The sequence below is a fragment of the Sander vitreus genome, chromosome 5 (genome assembly GCF_031162955.1).
Source record: "Sander vitreus isolate 19-12246 chromosome 5, sanVit1, whole genome shotgun sequence".
Classification (NCBI taxonomy): domain Eukaryota; kingdom Metazoa; phylum Chordata; class Actinopteri; order Perciformes; family Percidae; genus Sander; species Sander vitreus.
In genome coordinates this window covers 32,233,515-32,255,737 of record NC_135859.1, presented here as the reverse complement: position 1 = coordinate 32,255,737, position 22,223 = coordinate 32,233,515, and the positions used below count along the sequence as shown (strand labels likewise).

The 22,223-nt window shown below is 40.0% G+C and overlaps 1 protein-coding gene across 1 annotated transcript in view; it reads left to right on the top strand.

The window, feature by feature from the left end:
• prdm6 (PR domain containing 6) overlaps nt 1–21,031 on the top strand; it is a 109,292-nt gene extending 88,261 nt beyond the window's left edge. Inside the window, exons 7-8 of the mRNA XM_078251516.1 lie at nt 10,018–10,194; nt 17,067–21,031. Of these exons, the coding sequence (XP_078107642.1) occupies nt 10,018–10,194; nt 17,067–17,181 (292 nt within the window). The 3' untranslated portion in view covers nt 17,182–21,031. The remainder of the gene's footprint in view (nt 1–10,017; nt 10,195–17,066) is intronic.
• The last annotated feature ends 1,192 nt before the right edge of the window (nt 21,032–22,223 follow it).

The following is a 22,223-nucleotide window of genomic DNA, read 5'->3' as shown; positions in this document are numbered from 1 at the left end:
TACAGCAGCTCAAGAGTAAAAAAGGCAAAGTTAAAAGGGTAACACTTTACTTGAAGGTATCTACATAAGAGTGACATAACGCTGTCATGAACATGTGACACTGTCATGACACAGTCATGAACATGTGACACTGTCATGACACAGTCATGACACATAAACCCTAACCCTAACTTTAACCCTAACCATAACCATAACTTGTCATGACAAAAACCGAATGACACTTAGTAAAAGAAGCGTTATGTCATAAATGTTTATGACTTGTTTATGTTTATGACACGTTCATGATGGTGTCATGTCACTCTTATGTAGATACCTTCAAGTAAAGTGTAACCCTTTATTTAAAGGGGTGCGCATAAGCATGACATGACACGACCATTATAATTGTGGCATGAATATTTTCCTTGACCTCATGTAAAGTGAAACAACTTGGACTTGACATCTTTATGACTTGGTCTTAAAGATGTCATAAAGTTTGATTACACTGTCAAATGCTTTTTTAACGGTGTCTTGAATAATTCCCTTGACCTCAAGTAAAGTAAAACCAACTGGCCTCTCTGTCCATCTCGGACAGTCCCTGTCAGGCTATTATTTAATATCGCAAAATATATTGCAGGAAAGAAAGTATTGTAATGTCATTTGTTTTCACTATTGTGCTGCCCTAGTTCTAACATGAATTGAGGACACTCTTAGGGTCCTTCTGTGTTTTTGTGGCCACTGTGTTGTTTCTAGATTTCCTTTAGGTGGTTCTGGACCTTAAGGAAGTTTAAGGGGTCTTTTAGATGGTTGAACATTAAAGCTGTAACCATACTAACACTATGTAGGTTTGTAATTTATTAGTCACATATCTGTATTATCTTTGAAGAGACAGGTTTCAGTCTTTAGACATTAAACCAGTATGGCTGCTCTGTGAATAAAGGAGCCTGTATTTTTCTTTCCCTACTTGATTTCTTAACGCTTCTCTCCCCCTCTCATCCCCCCCCCCCCTCTACCTTCATACATATTTATTGATGTTTACTTGATGGGAACATTTGGAGCTGAAGACTGATGGCTCTTTATATCAGCTTTTTAAAAAAAACACACCACACACCACCTCCCAGCTCCATCTCTTTCAGTTTTTTTTCCTTTCTGCTGACTGTTTCTTTTCTGAACTTTTTCGTCTCCTGTGTCATTCTCCCCCCCACCCCCGTGTGTCATTTCAACAAAATCCATCATCAGAGGTGCAGTTTGTTTATGTCAATGAGGCCTTGGAAGTGCTTTCGAATCAGTTTTAAACTGTTGTTGGGATGTAGGATACTGTTAAAGTTTTGTGATGACGATGAGTGATGAATTAGAAAAACAAATAAGAACATAAATGGACGGCGTTTCCACTTACAGATTTGACATATTACCAAAGCAATGCAGTATAAACCAATGCAATGAATGAAATTAATAACCACGGCTTTTATGATTGATGTGTTTACTGCACTGGTGTTTAAAAGAGCCATTAGTACTTTACTAAAAATGGGCTATTGTTGCTAAGCACTTTGATCTCCAGTGTTCACAATTCAGATTTAATTCTGGTGGTTCACGTTGTTTATGAATAAAGCATTTATTTGTATATGGATATATCCACATACATGATATAAATATATCACGCTTGTATATCAAAGGACAGAAAGTTTACATCGGATTGAAAGTGTGTATTATACAGAGTTTACTTTATGGAGGAATTAAATGTTCATTTTGACATTTGTTTTTACCATCTAGCAATGCCTTGTCAATGACTTGGCCTCAGGTCTGGGTTCTTCAGTTTTTCCAGTGATACAGTTAAACATTCTTTATTACTAAATACTCCAATAATCTCACATAAGTAATGGAGCATGTTTAACTGTATAACTGAAGAAGCCCAAGCTGAGATAACTGACAAGGCAAGACGCTTCCTCAAATATGAACGTGAAAAAGCTTTTGGTTTGGATGTGTCCAGCATTTACACGTCAATGAATTTATGGTGATATTTTCACTTAATGGAGGTTTGAATTGTCTTAACCATTTTTATGTTTGGTGTATCTTATGCTCTTATCCACTGGGACTATAAATATTAAAAGCTGCAAACCATTGAGGCCACGAGGTTTCTCCAGAATACCAGCAGTTTTAGGACATTTAGTGTTGAGGTTGCTATTTTCCACTTAGACCTTTGGGACTCCAGACTGGCATCTGACCTGCTAATTAACACTCACAGTACAACTCTACAATTACTATTAAACTCTAATTAGCCACTTAACTTTAAATGATCACTAATTATCTATTTGTTGTTACATTTTGTTTGTTGAAGGAGATAAAAGCAGTAACGTCTAAATTTGACCTTCATCATTGTGTCTCTACAGACATTACCTGTCAATGAGCTGGTGCCGAAGGCCGTCTGTTGAGTCCAGTTAACCTTCAGTGATCAACTCTAATGATCTACTTTCATGTATGATATTTTAAGCTTGATTTACACACATACATTTGCCGTTACAAAAGTGATGGCTGTCACATAAATTAAAACTTGTTGGCTAAAATATTAAACATGTTAACTGACTGGATTAACTCTAGATTTTAGAAAATAGGAGAGTTGGAATCTAAATATATGTAGTTAAGACATCTCTGCTCGGCTATCTGCTCAGCTCACTGGTAGCTTTGAGGTGAGGAAGCATTGTGGGTAATCAATAGCATCAATACCTTCTGGCTATGTCCACATTAAGTTAAATGAAATACTAACCTTCTTCAGGACTGCACTGTAACTACACGCTTAAAAATGTGTCGCACACCCCAAAGAAAATGATGGTCTAGTGGTGCTCATAATTGTTTTGTAGTAATCAAAGTGAGGTCTCAAAATATAAATGATTTATTGATGTTAAAATGCAACATTAGTTGAAGGCTGCTGTGTGAGCTTAGAACATTCACAATAACAAAATTGTAATGTTTGCATGTCAGGCTAAAACAAGACTGTTGACATTTAGAAGATGTATTATCACGCAACAGTGAGGACATATTTGCATTAAACACTAACACAGATGTGTGTTGTCCCTGCTGGACACAGATGTGTTGAAAAATTTCTTTATTCTTTTTTTTTTCAGCGTGTAGCCGCAGTAGTAACTTATAATGATCCATCACTGTGATGGACGGGCTTGTAGAAATTCCTTTAAAGTCTATTTTTATCTGTCATGTTTGCCACTAACATGAAAAACCTACTTTGTGTTGCATCTACATAAAGAGTGGATTTTAAAATGTTAAAGCAAAGGTCTGTGTTCTGGTGGTAAATTTCACATCCTTTCTGTTCTATTTAAAAAAAAATAATGATAAATTGAATCCATTTATTTAGTTTTAACTTTGTTGCACTTACATGTTTAAAGCATGAGAAGCTGCTGGCAGATATAATCTGTATATCCATGTTTGTCTTTCATTTTATTTTCCTAAGTCTGGTAGGATGTATGGAAAGTCACAGCAGCAGTACACAAACGAAACCACACAGAGAAAACAATAATGCAGGGACTCAAATATCAAAAACACAAGTACTAATATAATATGGGTTAAAGTAAAAGTGTGCAGATTTTGCTGTGCATTGGCAAATTTATGTTATTATGTACAAAAGATGTATTGCACTTTGCCAGAGTACGGAGATTGTAATTGTTAGTCCAGAAAGACCTCAGCAGCATCCCAGTCCACTGATGCCCAGACTGCGATGGAGTGGGGACGAGTTAAAATGTTTGGCAGGAATGACCGCCTGAGCCACTCGGTGGAACACCTCTGTGTTATTATAAGTCTTGGGCTGAAGATGCTTGTCTCAACCAGCATGTCGTGGACAGTTGGCTTGTTGAACGCCTCGCGCCCTCACGATCCACCCCCCAGCATATAGCAGCATAGAAGCTGGCCACCACAGACATCTGCAGCATCCTGTCGCATGCGTTGAAGCCTCAGAGTTTCCGCAGGAAGTAGAGCCGGCTTTGGCCCTTCTTGTAGAGGGCCAAACCAGACATGTTAAAATTAAGTAGACAAGTTGGAAACACTGCAGAGGTTGATTACAACTGTTCAGACCATTAAAACAAAGACAAGCAGTGGTAAGATAGTGGAAGATAGAAGAAGTGTCCTGTGTTCTTTTGTCATACGTCAATGGATGAAAAGGTTTACAAGCTCTCTTTAATGACTACTAATTTCCTCCTAAACTACACTACCCATAATCCCCAAAACACCTCAAGGCAATCTCTGTGATGACATGATATTGGCTTTTTTGCTTGGTTTTTGTTCTAGGCTCATTTGATGAGAACTACTGGTTGATGAGAGGGCATTATGTGAGCTTTCTGCTTTAATAGGTTGGTCAATACAGTCAGAGAGAGAGAGGAAGAAAGAAAGAAAGAAACAAAAAGATATTTGGTGGAAAAGACAGAGAGAAAAGTAGATGAAGGAAAGGGAGTTTGGTGTGTTTGTATGGGGGTCTACCAGTGATTTTATTTGTGCTTGGATGTCTTCTGTGTGAGTGTGCGTATTCAGAGAGCCATTGATTGTGTATTGACGAGGCGGGAGCGGTGATTTATAGCTACTGGTCTCGGGGGGGAATAATGTCTTCATACATAGGCGGACAGACGAGTTGTCCTCACAGCGCAGTTATAACTCCATATAGATTAGACTGACTCTATACGTACGGGTTAATCAACACACTTCACTCTGCATCACTGCATGCTGCAATCACACACACACACACACACACACACACACACACACACAGATTCATTGAGTCACAGAGGTCGAATCCAAAAACAACTTTGAAGCTCAAAAACCAAAAAGAATATGTTTTTACCTCCTGAACACATTACTGTACTGTAATGGTTATTGTAGTTATTTTGTGGTCAGTGTTGTTATTTTGTTTTCTGTTTTAGTCAGTTTCTTTTAACCATTTCTACTCCTTTTTTTGGATTGTGTGGCACGTCAGTTCACAAAGGTTTGGAGTCCTAATAGACAATGTTATCTTCATCTAGAAATTATTATGTATCTGTTACCTTAGAAGTTATAATGAGATATTAGATTTTAATGACAGTGTTGTGTTGCACAAAGTCATACATTATGTCAGGCACAAACTATATTTGGTAGCAGGATAAATTACAATTGTGGGTATCTATTTGTGGAATTATTATTGCATTTATTGGTTTGGTTGATTAGAAAAAAATAACATCAGCTTTATCCTTAGCCAGAAATGTGTGTCAGTCAAATCACTTTTATTAAGAAAATGACACTTGATTCTACAAAGTTCATCTAACAAGTTGATTTGTGTTTGAAACATAATTGTCTTTCCACATGTTTTAATAGAATAAGATTTAATCAGATTTCAGACAAAATACGATGTTGAAAGATTATCACAGTGGCTAAGGGGCTAAGACGCATACCTCTCTATTCCCATATTTCCTGTGTTTGGGCTTCATTTATAGAGGCTTTTTATTATGAAGCCTGCCTTCCTGTGTAATGATCTGATTGAGTTGTTGGACACAGTATTCCACTTGTTGGTGTAGTTTTCTGTTTTAAAATGTTGCAGAATATGAAGCGTTGTCCTGCCCCGCTTTCATTGCTCCTGACCACGTCCGTGACCTCTGATCTCTTTGATGAAATAAAAACATGTATGTGTGCCAAGAAACTTTATATCCATGTAGTCTTAATAGTTGACCAGTGAGGAGCTTGTTGGCATGCAGTTTTTGGGTCCCACACACACATTCTGTCTCTGTCATCAGCTCATGTGTTAAAGGTGTAGACACTGTGACACGTTGACACTGACTCTGTTGTTGTTACCATATGTTGTGTTGAAAGGCAACACAAGGTTTATTGTCCTGAACCCTGTTTCACAGACGTGTTGAAAATGAATAGATCTCACACACACACACACACACACACACACACACACACACACACACACACACACACACAGGGAGGCAAGGCTAAGTGGGAACAACATGGCAGCCAGTTCTACTCTCATCGCCCATCCAAACCAAGTATTATTAGTTTGCCTGTGAACCAAATCGAACCGTCTATTTTGTGTTTTTCTTAGCCTGTCGTGGTGTTGACTCTGAACATACTTGGCTGTCTGTGTGCTGTCAACAGACTGTAACAACGTCACACTGAATAACTGTGTGATGCTAACGGCCACCAAGAGATCCTTCTTAGTTAGCTGCAAAATAGAAGTACAACAAGAGAAGTAGGGGTGCACGATTCAGAAAATGTCACGATTTGATTTTTAGGGTCACGATTTGATTCAAAATCGATTTTGGATTCAAAAACGATTCTCAGTATGTAAATGTAGTTACTTTTCCCATGTGATTGCAGTAGACATACAATTAAAAAAAATAATAATTTTGATTTTCTTTTGCACACCCCTAAAGAGTTAGCAACACAATAATAAACAGTTGCTGGATCTCCTGAAATATCAGTAAAAGAAACGCGGGTAAGTTGATAATAAGTGATAATATTTTGATAATTGATTAATCTTTCTTTCAAGGATTAATGCCAAACATTAGCTGTTGCAGCTTCTACAGTGTGATAATGTGCTTCTTTTCTCTGTTTTATATGATTGTAAATTTGGATTTTGGGCTGTTGGTTGGCCAACAAAAGACAATTGTAGACATCGCCTTGTGCTCAGGGAAACTATAATGGGCATTTTCCTCTATTTTCAGACATTTTATTATCAATAGAAATAATGCAAATATTAGTCTTGTGTTTAACTTGTAGCTCCTCTTTTTGCTGTATTTTGGGTGATTTGGGTATTTTCGGCTGATGATTGTATGAGGTTCATGCTCAGCTACAACATGGTATAAATACCCAAACTATGTGTGTGGTAATTCATGCATATGTGTGATTGTGTGCAAAAGTGTATTCATTTGTGCACAAGAACATATTTGCATGTGCTTGTGTGTGCAAATATTTTAGTTGCATATGCACATACCTGTAAGTGTGTGTGTGTGTGTGTGTGTGTGTGTGTGTGTGTGTGTGTGTGTGAGATGGGGGTGTTTGTGCTTCACCTCCTCCTCCTACTCTCTCCGCTGTAATAAACAATAACCGGGCATTAATCTCCCGGCCTGCTGCCTTAATAAATAATATCCACACATTCATCAACTTAAACTATTCACAATCAATGCAGCTCTTCATAGAAAACCCACCTAATAAATAGTGGTGCGGCCCACTGAGGCGTGAACTTATAGACCAGCCGGCTGATAAATGAACCGACCCCCACGGCGAGACGCCTTTTATGTGGAAAACTGCAAGTGAGAATTTTTCGATTTTATATTACACTATTTTACTCTTATTACTTTCCTGTCTGTGTGTGTGTGCGTGTGTGCGTGTGTGTGTGTGCGTTCGTGCGTGCATGTGTGTGTTCTACATCCTCTCAGGGTACTGTAGGTGTTTTTGATTTATTGGAGAGGTGAAGATGTTGGTCTATTTGTTTTATTCTAGTTCTGGGGTGTTTACCTATTTGTAAGGTACTGATGTCAGAGTTTTGTCTTGTTGGTTTCAGAATAGGAATTGCTTCAATTTGCAACTACAGGCAGCACACAGGAATTTGTCCCGAATTCACCGCTGCAGAGACATTTTAACAACTAACACAGTGATAATAAACAAGGTACAGTGAAAGGCATGTATATGTGTGTATATATGTCTCAAAGTGATATATAAGCACAGTACATAGTATACATTCCTACCTACACCATGTGGAATATGGAGATTAGAACATAGGGATGTACAAATTATTTAACATCCTAAACGTAATGTTTTGTTACCTTCATCCATCCAGGACTTTGTTAAAACTGAATTAAAGTTTGTGGCCGGGTTGGTTCAGTGGGTAGAGCAGGCGCACATATACTTAGAGGTTTATGCCTCGACGCAGAGGTCCAGGGTTCCAATCTGACCTGTGACGATTTCCTGCATGTCTTCCTCCTCTCTCTCCCCTTTCTCACGCAGCTGTCCTGTCAAATAAAGGTGGAAAAGCCCAAAAAATAATCAAAAAATTGAATAAAATGTTGTGGAATTTGAGGGATAAAGATTAAAGCTCATGTAAGCCCTCATTATACAGAGCGCATTTAAGCATCCTGGGGCAGCTTTTTGTTATTGTTTTTTTTATGAAAGTAAAGCATTTTGCTCGCTGTTTTGCATTGCTGAGCACCTCAAGTTTTTTGCTGGAGCGCCTTGAACGCCTCGAGTTGATTGGAAAAAACTCCAGACATCATTTCAACTCAACAGCAAAACAACGGTTGTGTCATGTTTTTAATTATATAAAATTAAGATAAGGGCAAGTGTAGTGATGGTGATGATGATGGTAGTCCACAAAAATGTAATATAAGAAGTACTGAAATTAGATTTAATGCATTACTTTTCCAGTTTATCTAATAGGTTGTTGGTAACTTTTTACTGCATTTTGTATTTCGCTCCATAATTGTTGTCAAATCTACCTAGTTAGGGAAAAGTGTGACAGTAATTTAACAAGTTTAGTTTTTTTTTTTAATTTTGCAACACTGCAGCTGCTGCTGATTGATGGGTGGTTACTGCTTACAGTAATATAGAAAATTGCTTTGATGATGGTGATGTTTCAAAAAAATGAAATGAATGACATTCTGTAAACGGGAATGAAACTGGAAGAATGATAATGGAAAACAGTGAGGGGGATGCAGAGATATGAGCAGAGAGGCTGTGATTATACTTGAAGTGTCCTGTAAGTTAAAACCAAATAAGTAATGTTAGCAGCAGACGGTGTGTGTGTTCAGCTCAATAAATAGAAACAGTGTAAGATTAGATCTGCTGCCGTATGAAAGCTGGACACTCTATTAGCAGATACACAGCTATTGTTTGGTCGTTTATTTCAGTCTGATTCACTCCCACTGGGAGCTCCCTATGGGCCCAACACACACACACACACACACACACACACACACACACACACACACACACACACACACACAAAATCTCTTTATATCTATCTCTATCTTCTTTTCTTGTTCTGTTACTGTCTCTAACTACACACACACACACACACACAGTGATAAATGGTTCAGTCGTGATCTCAGCCTGCATTGTTGATGAGGGTCATGCTGCCATGGTTACCGGAGCAGTGTCCGACTCCCCCTGCCGTGTGTGTGTGTGTGTGTGTGTGGGGGGGGGGTATCTGTAGGCTATCTGTGTTTACAGACCTTACATTGTGGTTACTTGCCTCATTTCTCTCTATTTGTTTCTGTGTCTTAATGTGTGTTTGTGTGCCCTTATGTGTGTTTTTGTGTTTTCTTTAGTAGTAATTGTAATGTTTGTCTTTCTGTGTTTGCTTGTGTGTCTCTTTGTTTGCATTCTTAATATGTATTTGTCTGCATTGCATGTTATGAGCCTATGTGTGTCTGTATGTGTTCATCAGTGGTGGAATTTACTCAAGTGCTATACTTAAGTACAATGTTGAGATAATTGTATTTTAGTTAGTACTTTTACTTGTAACAGAGTATTTTTACACTAGTATTGCTTCTGCCACCACTGGTGTCATTCATTCATTTCGTTTTTTATCTGTAAAATCAACTTTTAAAGCAGAAAATCACAAGTTTGTCTCTGGAACTTTAAACATCTATACAACATAAGAGACTTGCTATCCTGTCACCCGCGATTTGGAAAGTGAAAAACTCAAAGAGAATCTACTAACTAACTAACTATCTAACTACTGACAAAAATTGGAGAAATAGAACCACAGCAGTCATAATAATAAATATTCTACCAAGATCTACCAAGTACCATCGCTACGAAGTACTAGGAATGAATGAGTGATTTCCGTGTCATACCATTGAAACGACCCAACTTCACAACATAATACCACATATAGATTAAGACTTTCAGTAGTTCTCAGTCATGTTCCAAAGAAAAATTGTTATTTGTTGCATACCTCATATTGTGCATAATCCTGAACAACAGAAAAGAGATTTTACACACACACACACACACACACACACACACACACTCTTATCTTCTCCCCCGTCTCTCTTTTCTTTCTCTCAGACCATACCAGTGTGGCCACTGCTCCCAGTCCTTCTCCCAGCCATCAGATTTGAGGAACCACGTGGTGACGCACTCGAGCGACCGACCTTTCAAATGTGGATACTGTGGCCGTGCATTCGCTGGTGCCACAACGCTCAACAACCACATCCGCACGCACACCGGGGAGAAGCCGTTCAAGTAAGTAACAGTGAGTACCCCCCACCCATCCAACCCACCCGACCCTCTGCTCCCTCCCGCCTGCTGCAGGCTCCAGCTGGGCTAACCAGTTTCACTTAGATATGACACCCAGCTAACACCTACTGACATCCTCCTAACCGCCTATTGACACCCTCATTACTGCTTCCTGACACCCTAGTGGTCACATGCTGGCATCCTAGCTACTAGGGATGTCACTAAAAAAAAACTAAAACATGTTTTAATTGAACAAACACGTAATTTGTTTTGATTGATTTGAATACAACCAACGCAACCTCACCTTAAACTATGTTGTAGAACTGACTCATTTAGGTAAGGGTTAACACCTCAAGTCTATTTCAAGGTACAAATTTGTGTCAATTTAGATAATTGTCAGTCCGACAATTATCTAAATTGACACAGTAAAGTAAAGTTTTTTTGAGTGTATGTAGTCAGAGTTGTCCTTAATTGAAATGTATCAGTCATTGTCTGGATTTTCCCCCCAGCAACCTAAAATCAATGAAGAAATTAATTTCCCTCATACTTTAGTAGGATCTCTTAATATATAAGGGACACAGGTAACGTTTTATACTTCCTGTGATTATAATCTAATTAATCTTATTTCCATATACAGTGGGGAGAACAAGTATTTGATACACTGCAGATTTTACAGGTTTTCCCACTTACAAAGCATGTAGAAGTCTGTAATTTTTATCATAGGTACACTTCAACTGTGAGTGACGGAATCTAAAACAAAAATCCAGAAAATCACATTGTATGATTTTTAAGTAATTAATTTGCATTTTATTGCATGACATAAGAATTTGATACATCAGAAAAGCAGAACTTAATATTTGGTACAGAAACCTTTGTTTGCAATTACAGAGATCATATGTTTCCTGTAGTTCTTGACCAGGTTTGCACACACTGCAGCAGGGATTTTGGCCCACTCCTCCATACAGACCTTCTCCAGATCCTTCAGGTTTCGGGGCTGTCACTGGGCAATACGGACTTTCAGCTCCCTCCAAAGATTTTCTATTGGGTTCAGGTCTGGAGACTGGCTAGGCCACTCAGGACCTTGAGATGCTTCTTACGGAGCCACTCCTTAGTTGCCCTGGCTGTGTGTTTCGGGTCGTTGTCATGCTGGAAGACCCAGCCACGACCCATCTTCAATGTTCTTACTGAGGGAAGGAGGTTGTTGGCCAAGATCTCGCGATACATGGCCCCATCCATCCTCCCCTCAATACGGTGCATTCGTCCTGTCCCCTTTGCAGAAAAGCATCCCCAAAGAATGATGTTTCCACCTCCATGCTTCACGGTTGGGATGGTGTTCTTGGGGTTGTACTCATCCTTCTTCTTTCTCCAAACACGGCGAGTGGAGTTTAGACCAAAAAGCTCTATTTTTGTCTCATCAGACCACATGACCTTCTCCCATTCCTCCTCTGGATCATCCAGATGGTCATTGGCAATCTTCAGACGGGCCTGGACATGTGCTGGCTTGAGCAGGGGGACCTTGCGTGCGCTGCAGGATTTTAATCCATGACGGCGTAGTGTGTTACTAATGGTTTTCTTTGAGACTGTGGTCCCAGCTCTCCTCAGGTCATTGGCCAGGTCCTGCGGTGTAGTTCTGGGCTGATCCCTCACCTTCCTCATGATCATTGATGCCCCACGAGGTGAGATCTTGCATGGAGCCCCAGACCGAGGGAGCTTGACCGTCATCTTGAACTTCTTCCATTTTCTAATAATTGCGCCAAGAGTTGTTGCCTTCTCACCAAGCTGCTTGCCTATTGTCCTGTAGCCCATCCCAGCCTTGTGCAGGTCTACAATTTTATCCCTGATGTCCTTACACAGCTCTCTGGTCTTGGCCATTGTGGAGAGGTTGGAGTCTGTTTGATTGTGTGTGTGGACAGGTGTTTTTTATACAGGTAACAAGTTCAAACAGGTGCAGTTAATATAGGTAATGAGTGGAGAACAGGAGGGCTTCTTAAAGAAAAACTAACAGGTCTGTGAGAGCCGGAATTCTTACTGGTTGGTAGTTGATCAAATACTTATGTCATGCAATAAAATGCAAAGTAATTATTTAAAATTCATACAATGTAATTTTATGGATTTTTATTTTAGATTCCGTCTCTCACAGTTGAAGAGTACCTATGATAAAAATTACAGACCTCTACATGCTTTGTAAGTAGGAAAACCTGCAAAATCGGTAGTGTATCAAATACTTGTTCTCCCCACTGTATGTATTGTGTATATACTCTTGTGTTAACATCTTATTTTCAAAAGCAGACATAGTCATATCCTGGGCCGTTTCAATGCATTTACCATAAAGGTCAGAATACGGGTGCACTCCAACTCTAGCAGGAGCGGGTTTGACAGAGACGCAAGGCTTTAACATAGAAATGCGAGAGACGATTAGCTTGACCGCAGTTGTTTACTCGGTCAGTCCCTGTGCTTGTCAGGCAGGGTCTGATGTTTCTGCATCGCCTCGGCCACCAGATTGATAGTGTTCATCTCTTTCAAAAAAAATTTTTTTTTCTCAGACAGTGTTCAGGTCTTGGAATTGTACCTTGCCGCAACTTTGCATGCTACAACTGAACAAATAATGTACCGTCTTTTAACCAAACTACTTTATTTTTCTAGACATTTTGGTTCCGCAATGCAAACGAGTTGAGGGTAGGGGCCATACTTCTGTCTGCTTAGGGCCCCTATAAAGTCTAAACCTTGTTTCGTCTTATAGCTCTTTTCCATGATTGATGATCCCTCAGTGGACATGTGAATATTTTGTTACATCTGCTGTCATGGCTGCTGTGACCTCTGACCTTTGCTCTCCTTATTCATTGACTTCCTATGATGTTGGCCATCGAGGAAAATCTCCCCTTGTTCTTGTGTTTTGCTCATTGTAAATCACTGTGAGTCAGAACATCAGTGAAATGCACTCAACTTTCAGTGTAAATACAAAAGCAGCTCGATCACAGCAGTTGGCCGCCTGGTAATGAATCTCTGCACACTGAGACTGCTCATTTCCATTTTCTTTTACTCAGTGAAGACTAATATAATTAGAGGGCAGGCCACACTGCAATTAGGGGTTTCTGAAAGCTGCTGTTGTCACGCTGTCATCTTGTCAGGGGGTGGTGGACAATAAAGATTCCCCCTGTGGACCCAGAGGTCAGCATTCAGGGAGAGGGCAGGAGGGCGATAGAGGGGAAAGAGTAAGAGGTATTAATAAAAGTGAAGAAAGCTAAATAAGGGGTTTGAGTTGTGGGAAATCTAAAGGATAGGTATCAGGGGAAAGAGGGGGGAAACAAATGAATGTCCTTAATAAGCAATCCGAGAAATCCAAACTTGTCATTGATGTGGAGAGCGAAAGGGCGAAAAGAATGAGTGAGAAAACGAGAGGGAGAAAGAGATCACTGTGTAAAAAGTGAAACGACAAGCAGCGGTGAGAAATCCAGTTAAAGCAAATCAGCGTTCTTAATAAGCAATCGGAGGAAACCCCTGAACCTTTTCATCAGCACTTCAGAGTCTCGGTGGAGGCAGAGCGGGACAAAGACAATCATGGACGGGCGTCAGAAATCTTTAGCAGATCGATGGCCTCTGGGACTTATCTCCTTTCGGACGGTGCTGCAAATAGATTAAAGCTGCCACTGTCACTTTGTCAGGAGGAAAATGCTCAACTTTATTTTCCCCGCTGAGGAGACGGAGGCAGGGATTCTGTGTGGTCGGCAGCTTTTCAGGACTGATACTCACTGGACTGTGGAGCCTGTCAAACGGCTGCTGTTCTATTGTTCTACTGTATTCTATTCAGTCTCAACTTTAAGTATCCTCCTGGGGACTGAAGGAAGCAAAAGTAAGACATGTAATGAGATGTTCCTGTTTAGTTTTTTTTCTTCGCTTTTCTTTTGCTTAGGTCAGGGTCCTGTTGTGACCTTTTATGCTCTGTCCAGTTATATTTTAAGTCTGTAAGTCAGTGAGAGATCTCATTTTGTTCAAAACATAATTTAACATTATTTTAGATCAAAGTTTATCAGTATCTTGCAACAGCACCTCCAAATCCCAAATGTTCCCCTGATGTCACTATTGTTTTGAGACTTAACACAGTTCACAGTTGGGTTTCTAAACATCAACCCGGAGCTGCGACAAAAACCGGGAGATGAAGACACATTTTCTAACTTCTTGGCAAGCTGCCGTATGTTTTATTACTGTGTTCTCATAAAGCTTCGTTAACAAGTTTTTGGCAGTGTACTACAAATCAAACACGGCTCCGATATTTATCATTATTTTATGACGTTTTAAGGCTAGTATGTCCGCAAACATCCAGCAGTGACAGTACAGCTAGTTGTAGATGTGTCTGCTGCTTGGTGCTGTGGAGGCAGTGTACAGTGGGCTTATAAGAGGGTTTGTATTTGAACATTTGGTGAGACTCCAGAGAACCAAAACTATGAGCTCAAAGAGGCTAAAAGCTGTATATCGCTACAGAGTTGGGTGTTGCGTCTCAAAAGATTCAATACTATGAGCGGCACTTTCACATTAAAGTCAAAAATATTCACCCAGTTGACCTTCAAACAAGTCTAATGTCAGGTTGATCACAAAAACTCTTGGGTAGAAGTTTGTGTGTTTTTTCATGATTGAGTTTTGTGTAAACTGCTGACTGGATGCTCCAACAGTAAATTCAAGCAATGCTGTTAATGGAGACTTCTTGTACTTGTCTCTTTGCCTCTTTCTGGTCCCATCCGTCCTATCAATCTGTAACTTAACACAATCTGTACTTGTTTACTTCCCATTCTGTCCCATTTTATAGAAGAGATTAAGATAAGAGGTGAGCTGAAGCTTCACTGATCCTTGAGGGGAAAGTGATTAAAGCTGCCTCTGTCATTTTGTCAGGACAAAACCGCTCAACGTTATTTTTCCCTGCTGAGAAAAGAAGAAGGAGGCAACGGTAACAGGCGGCTGGTCGATAGCCAGCGGACTGCAGCCGCCTTGTTTTCAGCTCCGCTCTTTGTTCTGCAGAAGAACTGTCTTAGTGTCTGTCCTGGTGGATAAGTCGCTATGACAGAGGAGCTTCAGAGGAGCTTTGATGTCAGTAGCTGTTGTGGTTTTGTAAATTTACAGACGAATTAGAGCAGGAACGTCCACCCTGAGGGCAGAGCAGTTCAGTTCAGTCAGGGGTCTGCTTTGTTTTTCCTGCACTGTAAGAAAATTTAGAAAATGAGAAATGGAAGATCCATCTGCTAAAAGTCTTCTTCATAAATACTGCTGTTTACAAGTCTGTAGGATGCCTCACGCACAGGTTCAAATACACTGACTAAAAAACTGCAATACTTTTCTGTCATGTAAAAATACTCATCTTTTTGATCAGATGCATTCATGCAAGGTTGTAACATTCACTAAAATCTGTTGTATAAGGGCAAGATCTTGTAGTTTATCTCATCCTGATTTTGGTGAAGCAAAACCAAAATTGTGTGTACAAAATGTATTCAAAATACTTGTATTGGAAATTTGTTATTTGAAAGAGATATAGTTAGACATCTAGTTTGTATACTGAATATGTTTTGGTTCATTAGAAGGGCTTTAAAGGCCCTGGACACCCACACAGGTGTTCCGCGCAATCACAGGAGGCTTGTGTCATGTGGATGCAACAACAGTGTAGTTGTCTTTACTTAGAATTCCTCATGGGGGAGAAAGAAACTACGCACTTTAGCTTTAATAAAGTCTATGGTTTGGACAAACTTAAATTCCTAAAAAAAAAAAAAAAAACTTAACTAACGTTCTTTACACATCTGTTTTCTACAGAAAGTTGACATTAACCAAATTATAAACACTGACTGTTGATTAATAATGTGTTTATGAGGTTTAATGAGCAAAACTCCAAGTAAAAGTGAAAGAGCTTCTATTGTTCAGTCTACACTAGACTGCAATACAAAACATGTGTCTCTGCTACCTTATCTAACGAACACCGTCCTCCCTCCCTCCCCCTCCTCCTATCTGTCTAACAGCATGTTAGTCTTGTTTCAGGGCTGCTAAGTCCAATACCTCAACACAGCTTTCTCTTTGAAGGCACCACCCCCCCCACCACACACACACACACACACACACATTTATATACATTTAACTGCCCCATAACCTCCCTCCAGGTCCGACTAAAAGCTCCCTCTCTTCTTTCTTTCTATTGAAAGTGACAGGCTTTATCAGGCCTGGATATGTCTGTTCTTCTGTCTGTTCTTCTGTGTGTGTGTGTGTGTGTGTGTGTGTGTGTGTGTGTGTGTGTGTGTGTGTGTGTGTGTGTGTGTGTGTGTGTGTGTGCGTGCGTGCGTGTGTGATGGGAATACCCTCCCCAGCCCACTAGATAGATTATCGACAGGTGGACCGTGTGTGTGTGTGTAATTTGTCAGTCAGGTTGTGAAGATCAGGCAACAATTAAAGCGTGCTGCTCTGCTGGGCCTCACACACACACACTTTATACTGTCACTGGATATTAGAGTTAACAGGGAGGTCTGTGTGTGTGTGTGTGTGTGTGTGTGTGTGTGTGTGTGTGTGTGTGTGTGTGTGTGTGTGTGTGCGCGTACATGTGTGTTGACAGATCTGAAGCTTGTGGAGGTGTGTGTTTGGAGGTGTGTGTGTGTGTGTGTGTGTGTGCGTGTGTACATGTGTGTTGACAGATCTGAAGCTTGTGTGTGCGTGCATGCGTGCGTGCGTACATGTGTGTTGACAGATCTGAAGCTTGTGTCTGTGTGTGTTTGTGCTGTTTAAGGTCTCTGTCTTCAACAGACCTTCAGACCTTTTCTACATGCTTAAACTAATCTATCCATCTTTTTTGTGTGTTTCTCTTTCTGTATGTGTTTTGTGTGTGTGTATGTGTGTGTGTGTTTCTGTGTCAGGTGTGAGCGTTGTGACCGCAGCTTCACACAAGCCACTCAGCTCAGCCGCCACCAGCGACTTCCCAACGAGTGTAAACCCCTGAATGAGAGCAGCGAGTCCATTGAGGTGGATTAACCCCCCCTCCCGACTGTGTCCTGACTGAGACCACTTCCACATTAAGTCAGCTAAATATGGAAACGCTTCGTTTTCTTTTCGTTTTGGCTCTCCGTCCACACAAAGCCAGGGCTTTTCTCACCCGAAAATGACAACTCAGACTTCCATTTGGCCGTCACTGTCCCAGGAAGAGGTCAACAGGAAGACAGTGTCTTCACCAGGCTGACTTTAAACAGAAATTAAACCAACATAAATAGTTTTACAGTAGGCTCCAAGGCGAGTATACAGGAATAAAAACTGCATCGTTTTAACATTTTAGCATTGATTAATTGATTTTATTCCAATATAACATGCCTATAGTGAAACCAGAAAGCTCACAGTACAACTGGAGGCCTTGATCAATACCTATAGTTAATGAGTTCACAACATTTGTGGCGCTTTTCCATTACATGGTACCTGCTCGACTCGCCTCGACTCTACTCGCCTTTTTTGGTTTTCCATTACGAAAAAAGTACCTGGTACCTGCTAACAGGAATTTTTTTAATACCACCTCAGTTGAGGTTCCAAGCGAGCTGAGGCGAGCCGAAAAGGTGACGTGAAAGCGACAGACGGGGGTGTCCTGAACAAACCCACTATTTTTAAATAGTTTAGCCAGCTGTGTTTTTTTTTGCTGCCTCCAGCTTCATTTGAAACTAAATGTGTCTTCTGGCTGTGGCAACAACAACACACCTTCCACGTTCTGTGTGTCGCGTTAGGTCACGGCAGTTTCCTGCGGCACCGCTTGTTTTACAGTTCTGCGGAGGCTCCAGGCAGAGCTTTCGCCATAGCCTACGTACACACACACATGGCCGGCTCAACGCACGCACCAGCGCACAAGTATAAACATCAGGCCACTTACATAGTATACGGCGAAAGCTCTGCGTGGAGCCTCCACAGAACTGTAAAACAAGCTCAAGTGGCCTGATGTTTATACTTGTGCGCTGGTGTTTGCGTCGAGCCAGCATATAACGACAAGCCACGCTGAGGCGGTACTAAAATCTGCAATGGAAAACGGACGCACAGTGTGTCGAGTCGAGGCGAGTCGAGCAGGTACCATGTAATGGAAAAACGCCATTAGACAGTGGGTGGTTTCTGTGATTTAAACAGCTGTATGTGGAGATTAACTTCACTGAGCAGTAACCAGTGGTGGAATGTACCTAGGTATTTTTTCTCAAGTACTGTACTTAAGAACAAATTCAAGGTACTTGTACTTTACTTGAGTATTTCCATTCCCTGCTACTTCATTCTTATACTCCCCTACATCTCAGAGGTAAATATTGTACTTGTACTCCACTACATTTGTCTGACAGCTTTAGATTCTTTTCAGATGACAGTTTTTCCTCCCCTTCCTGTCCAGTGAAAACCACATATCTCCAGATGTGTTGATGTTGAATGTTTGTGATAAAATGTTTTGTTCATAAAGGATGAAGTGTTCCTTTATGTGTTGAGAAAATGATCTTACTTCTTAAGCTAAACAAAGTCTTTAAAAGCCTCATGGATCAGCTAGACAATGCATCGTCACAAAGCTGAAAACAGGGCTTTTTTCTGACACTATGAAAAGTTTTAAAACTTTTTAGAGATACGTGGTTCTCACAGGACAGCGATGCTACAAACATATGATGATCTTATGAAATATGATGCATTGCTGTAGAGTAAACTACCCAACAGTATCGACCCTTTGCAAACATGTGACTTCGACCACGTGACGACGCCATGACGGACGGCGGAAGCACAGGCTAAACAGTAGTAGACGAGCGGAAAGTTTCATAGTTTCAATCACTTTGAAATACATAACACTAAATAAACTGTATTTATGGCTTTATGGCTTCTTCTATTGAACAACAAGTTGTTGTGCCGTTATCGGTCGAGGTAGGGCATCTGGTAGGTGCTCACAAAGAGCAGTATTTGGAGAAATTGGAGATAGCAGGATTGGATACTGACCGTTAATTCTTCCTCCCTCCGTTTTCACGGACCTCATTAAATCACCGAGTCTGCCCGACTTCAGTCCACACGATCTGTACCATGTGGTAAACGGGGTATCCCCATATACTGGTTCTGATCTCAAAGCTTTTACCAGTTCTTTGTAGCTGGTTGGGTTACAGGTACGCGATGCTACGCTAACGGCGGGGGGAGGTACCTCATAATGGCAAAGATAAGACATCAATCTAGCGTTTATTTTGTTAACATCTATTCTTTACTTAAGTAAAGATTTATATAACATATATAAATAATATATATAATGTTTTTAGAGGACATAGTCGGTCGTGGCTACACACATACCGTTGTTCACTGGGTGTGCCAATGCAACTATCTAATGGATGCCTGAACGCATCCCAACTCTGGGAAGTGCAGTCATTAATTATCTATCACACGTTAATCCATGCAGTAAATCACGGAGTGTCTATGATCAGTAGTAACCACACATAATTGTAACATCTAGCCATCTTCTTATCTGTGATTATATTCGCTGTGTAGCCTATGTTAAGATTTGACCGGTGGTTATTACGACGCGATAGCTTCAGCTAGCTCGTCAGCTAGCTGAGGTAGGATCTCCGCAGACCTGCATTTAACTAGTTTTTTTGGCCTTTTTGAAGCTATTTTCCGTGCCATGTCATCTTTAATTTAACCAATATTTTTTAAGTGTGTTAAGTTAAATGATCAAGGGAACGGCTTTCTTTTTTGGATATGTAGCTAGGTCAGTGAATAAGCAATGTTAGCTAGTTATGTGGGTCATCATCGGGTTGGACCTATTAGCAGGAACAGCTGGTTAGCACGGCAGCTAGCTAGCTGGTTGAGGATCATTTTATTTATTACTCATTTAAAACAGAAACGCAATACATACACATGCTTGTGTTGGTGAGGATTACTCTGCAGATTGTGTTGGTGAGGATTACTCTGCAGATTGTGAATGTGAGAACACAAACACGAACGAAAACGTACGCGTTTGGCTTGAAGTCCATCCACAGCATAGCTCTTCCGCCGTCCGTCATGGCGTTCATAATTCGCGTGAGTGGAGCGTGACGTTACGTGCAAAGGGTCTATATGAAGGGGTTAAAATGAGCACAACCTTAAACATCTACAGCAGTAAAATGCAGGGAACATTTTATTGCACAATACATACTTTAACTTTAAGTACTTTAACTACGTTTTGCTGATACTTTACTTAAGTAAGGGTTAATGCAAGACTTTCACTTGTAGAGTATTTTCATTGTGGTATTCTCTATTATATACTTGTTTGGTTGTATGACAGTACAAACAAAAAATGTGTTAATGAGAGCGACAAAACTATAAAATGGTCTGTATTGAAACATTATTGAAATTGTCCTGGCGTTTCAGTGTGGACGGAGATCTTTAGGGAAACAACCTGAAAATGGACGTTTTTCATTAAGAGCATTTTCAGATTTAGCCGTCTTGGTATGAACACATCCTGTTGGAGAGAATCCTGATTCAACCAAACCAAAGATCCTTTTTTTCTTCCAGCAGAGAAGAAGAACTTTTAGACGAAGCGGTCGGACTAACGAACTTTTACGTTTTTTGGACGAGGATATTTATTGGAGACTTTTTGGGAATCCTGTCAGGTTTCCCTCCAAAGAAAACTCTTTCTTGAAACCGGGACAAAAACAAGAAATACCAAAAAATGCAGACTGATTGTCTGTAGCTTTACTTCTCGGTTTTTTTCTTTTCTTTTTTGCAACAGCGATGCCAAAGGAGGCCGTGACCAAAGCAAACAGACTGAGAATGCACAACGAGCAACAACACGGACGTTCGAGGACGTTCTACATCACAAAATGAATAAAATAAAATGACATGGAGTATGTATTGTAAGAACAAAAGAAAAGAAAAACAAAGGACAAAACAAACATAAATTATATTTATCTTCTTGCTCATATCATGCTTCAGGCACTTTTGTTTGAAAATGTTGATAATTTAACTTTTGATTTTGGCAATGTAAAGATAGCGGAGAAAGGAGGGAAATACTGAAGAGGTAATGGACGTAATTTCTTATAGAAATAATCCCACAGTTTATAAGGAAATGTGTTAAATATGATGTTGACACAGCATGTGTTTTAAAATGTATTTGGGCTAATGTTTTTTCTCATCTTGGCATTCAAAACATTATCAGGGTCAACATTTCTTCTTTTTTTAATTTCTGATGAGTATAAAGATGACATCTGATCATCTGAGGTATAAAATCAAAAAAGGGAAAATGTTTCTGGTCTGAAAAATACTCTCATCTCTCCTAATATTGGTTTGTCTCATAGAGTATATTTGCTACACAATGCAAGTATAAATCCATTCACAAGCAATCTCAGATGTGTAAATAGTCCTTGTGTCATTACGATACACTTTGTATGAAAAAGAGTGAGGGTAAAAGCACAGTTATTACATGAACACCAAATAGTTGTTTTGTGCCTGATAGTTAAAAAGCTTTAATAATGATAATAATCTGTAACCTCTCTTCCCAAAGACCAACAAAGTGTTGAACCAGGTGGATGTAAATCTACAGTCCAAACCAAAAACTCAAAGAGATGTTTCACTGCAGGTGAAACACCTTTTACTTCAATCACAGAAACGTCTGTAAGAGTTCATGAGCAGCTTTAAAGTTGCTCTAAGCGATGTCACACGTTTTTTAGGCCACAACATTTTTTGTCACATACAGCAAACATCTCCTCACTCCTTTTGTTTGAATATACTTTGAACGTCAACAAGAAGTGCTGTCACCCAACATCGCTTAGAGCACCTTTAATCATTGACAGGATCAAAAGATTGATCCTGACTATTTTTTCATTTATTTATTTACTGTGACTACAAACTGCAAACATTGGAAATCTCTAAAGACTTTATAGAGCCATGCTGAACAGAAGCATCACAATTCAGGCCGATTGTAGCTAAATGACGGCAAACCAGTTGCAAATGTGAGCTAAGTCAAACAAGTACTAAATCTGACTAATATATGGCTGCTAGATTTGTACTAGTGGTGCTGAGATTTAGCTGCAGTTTTCCGCTTTTAGCCCATATTTGGA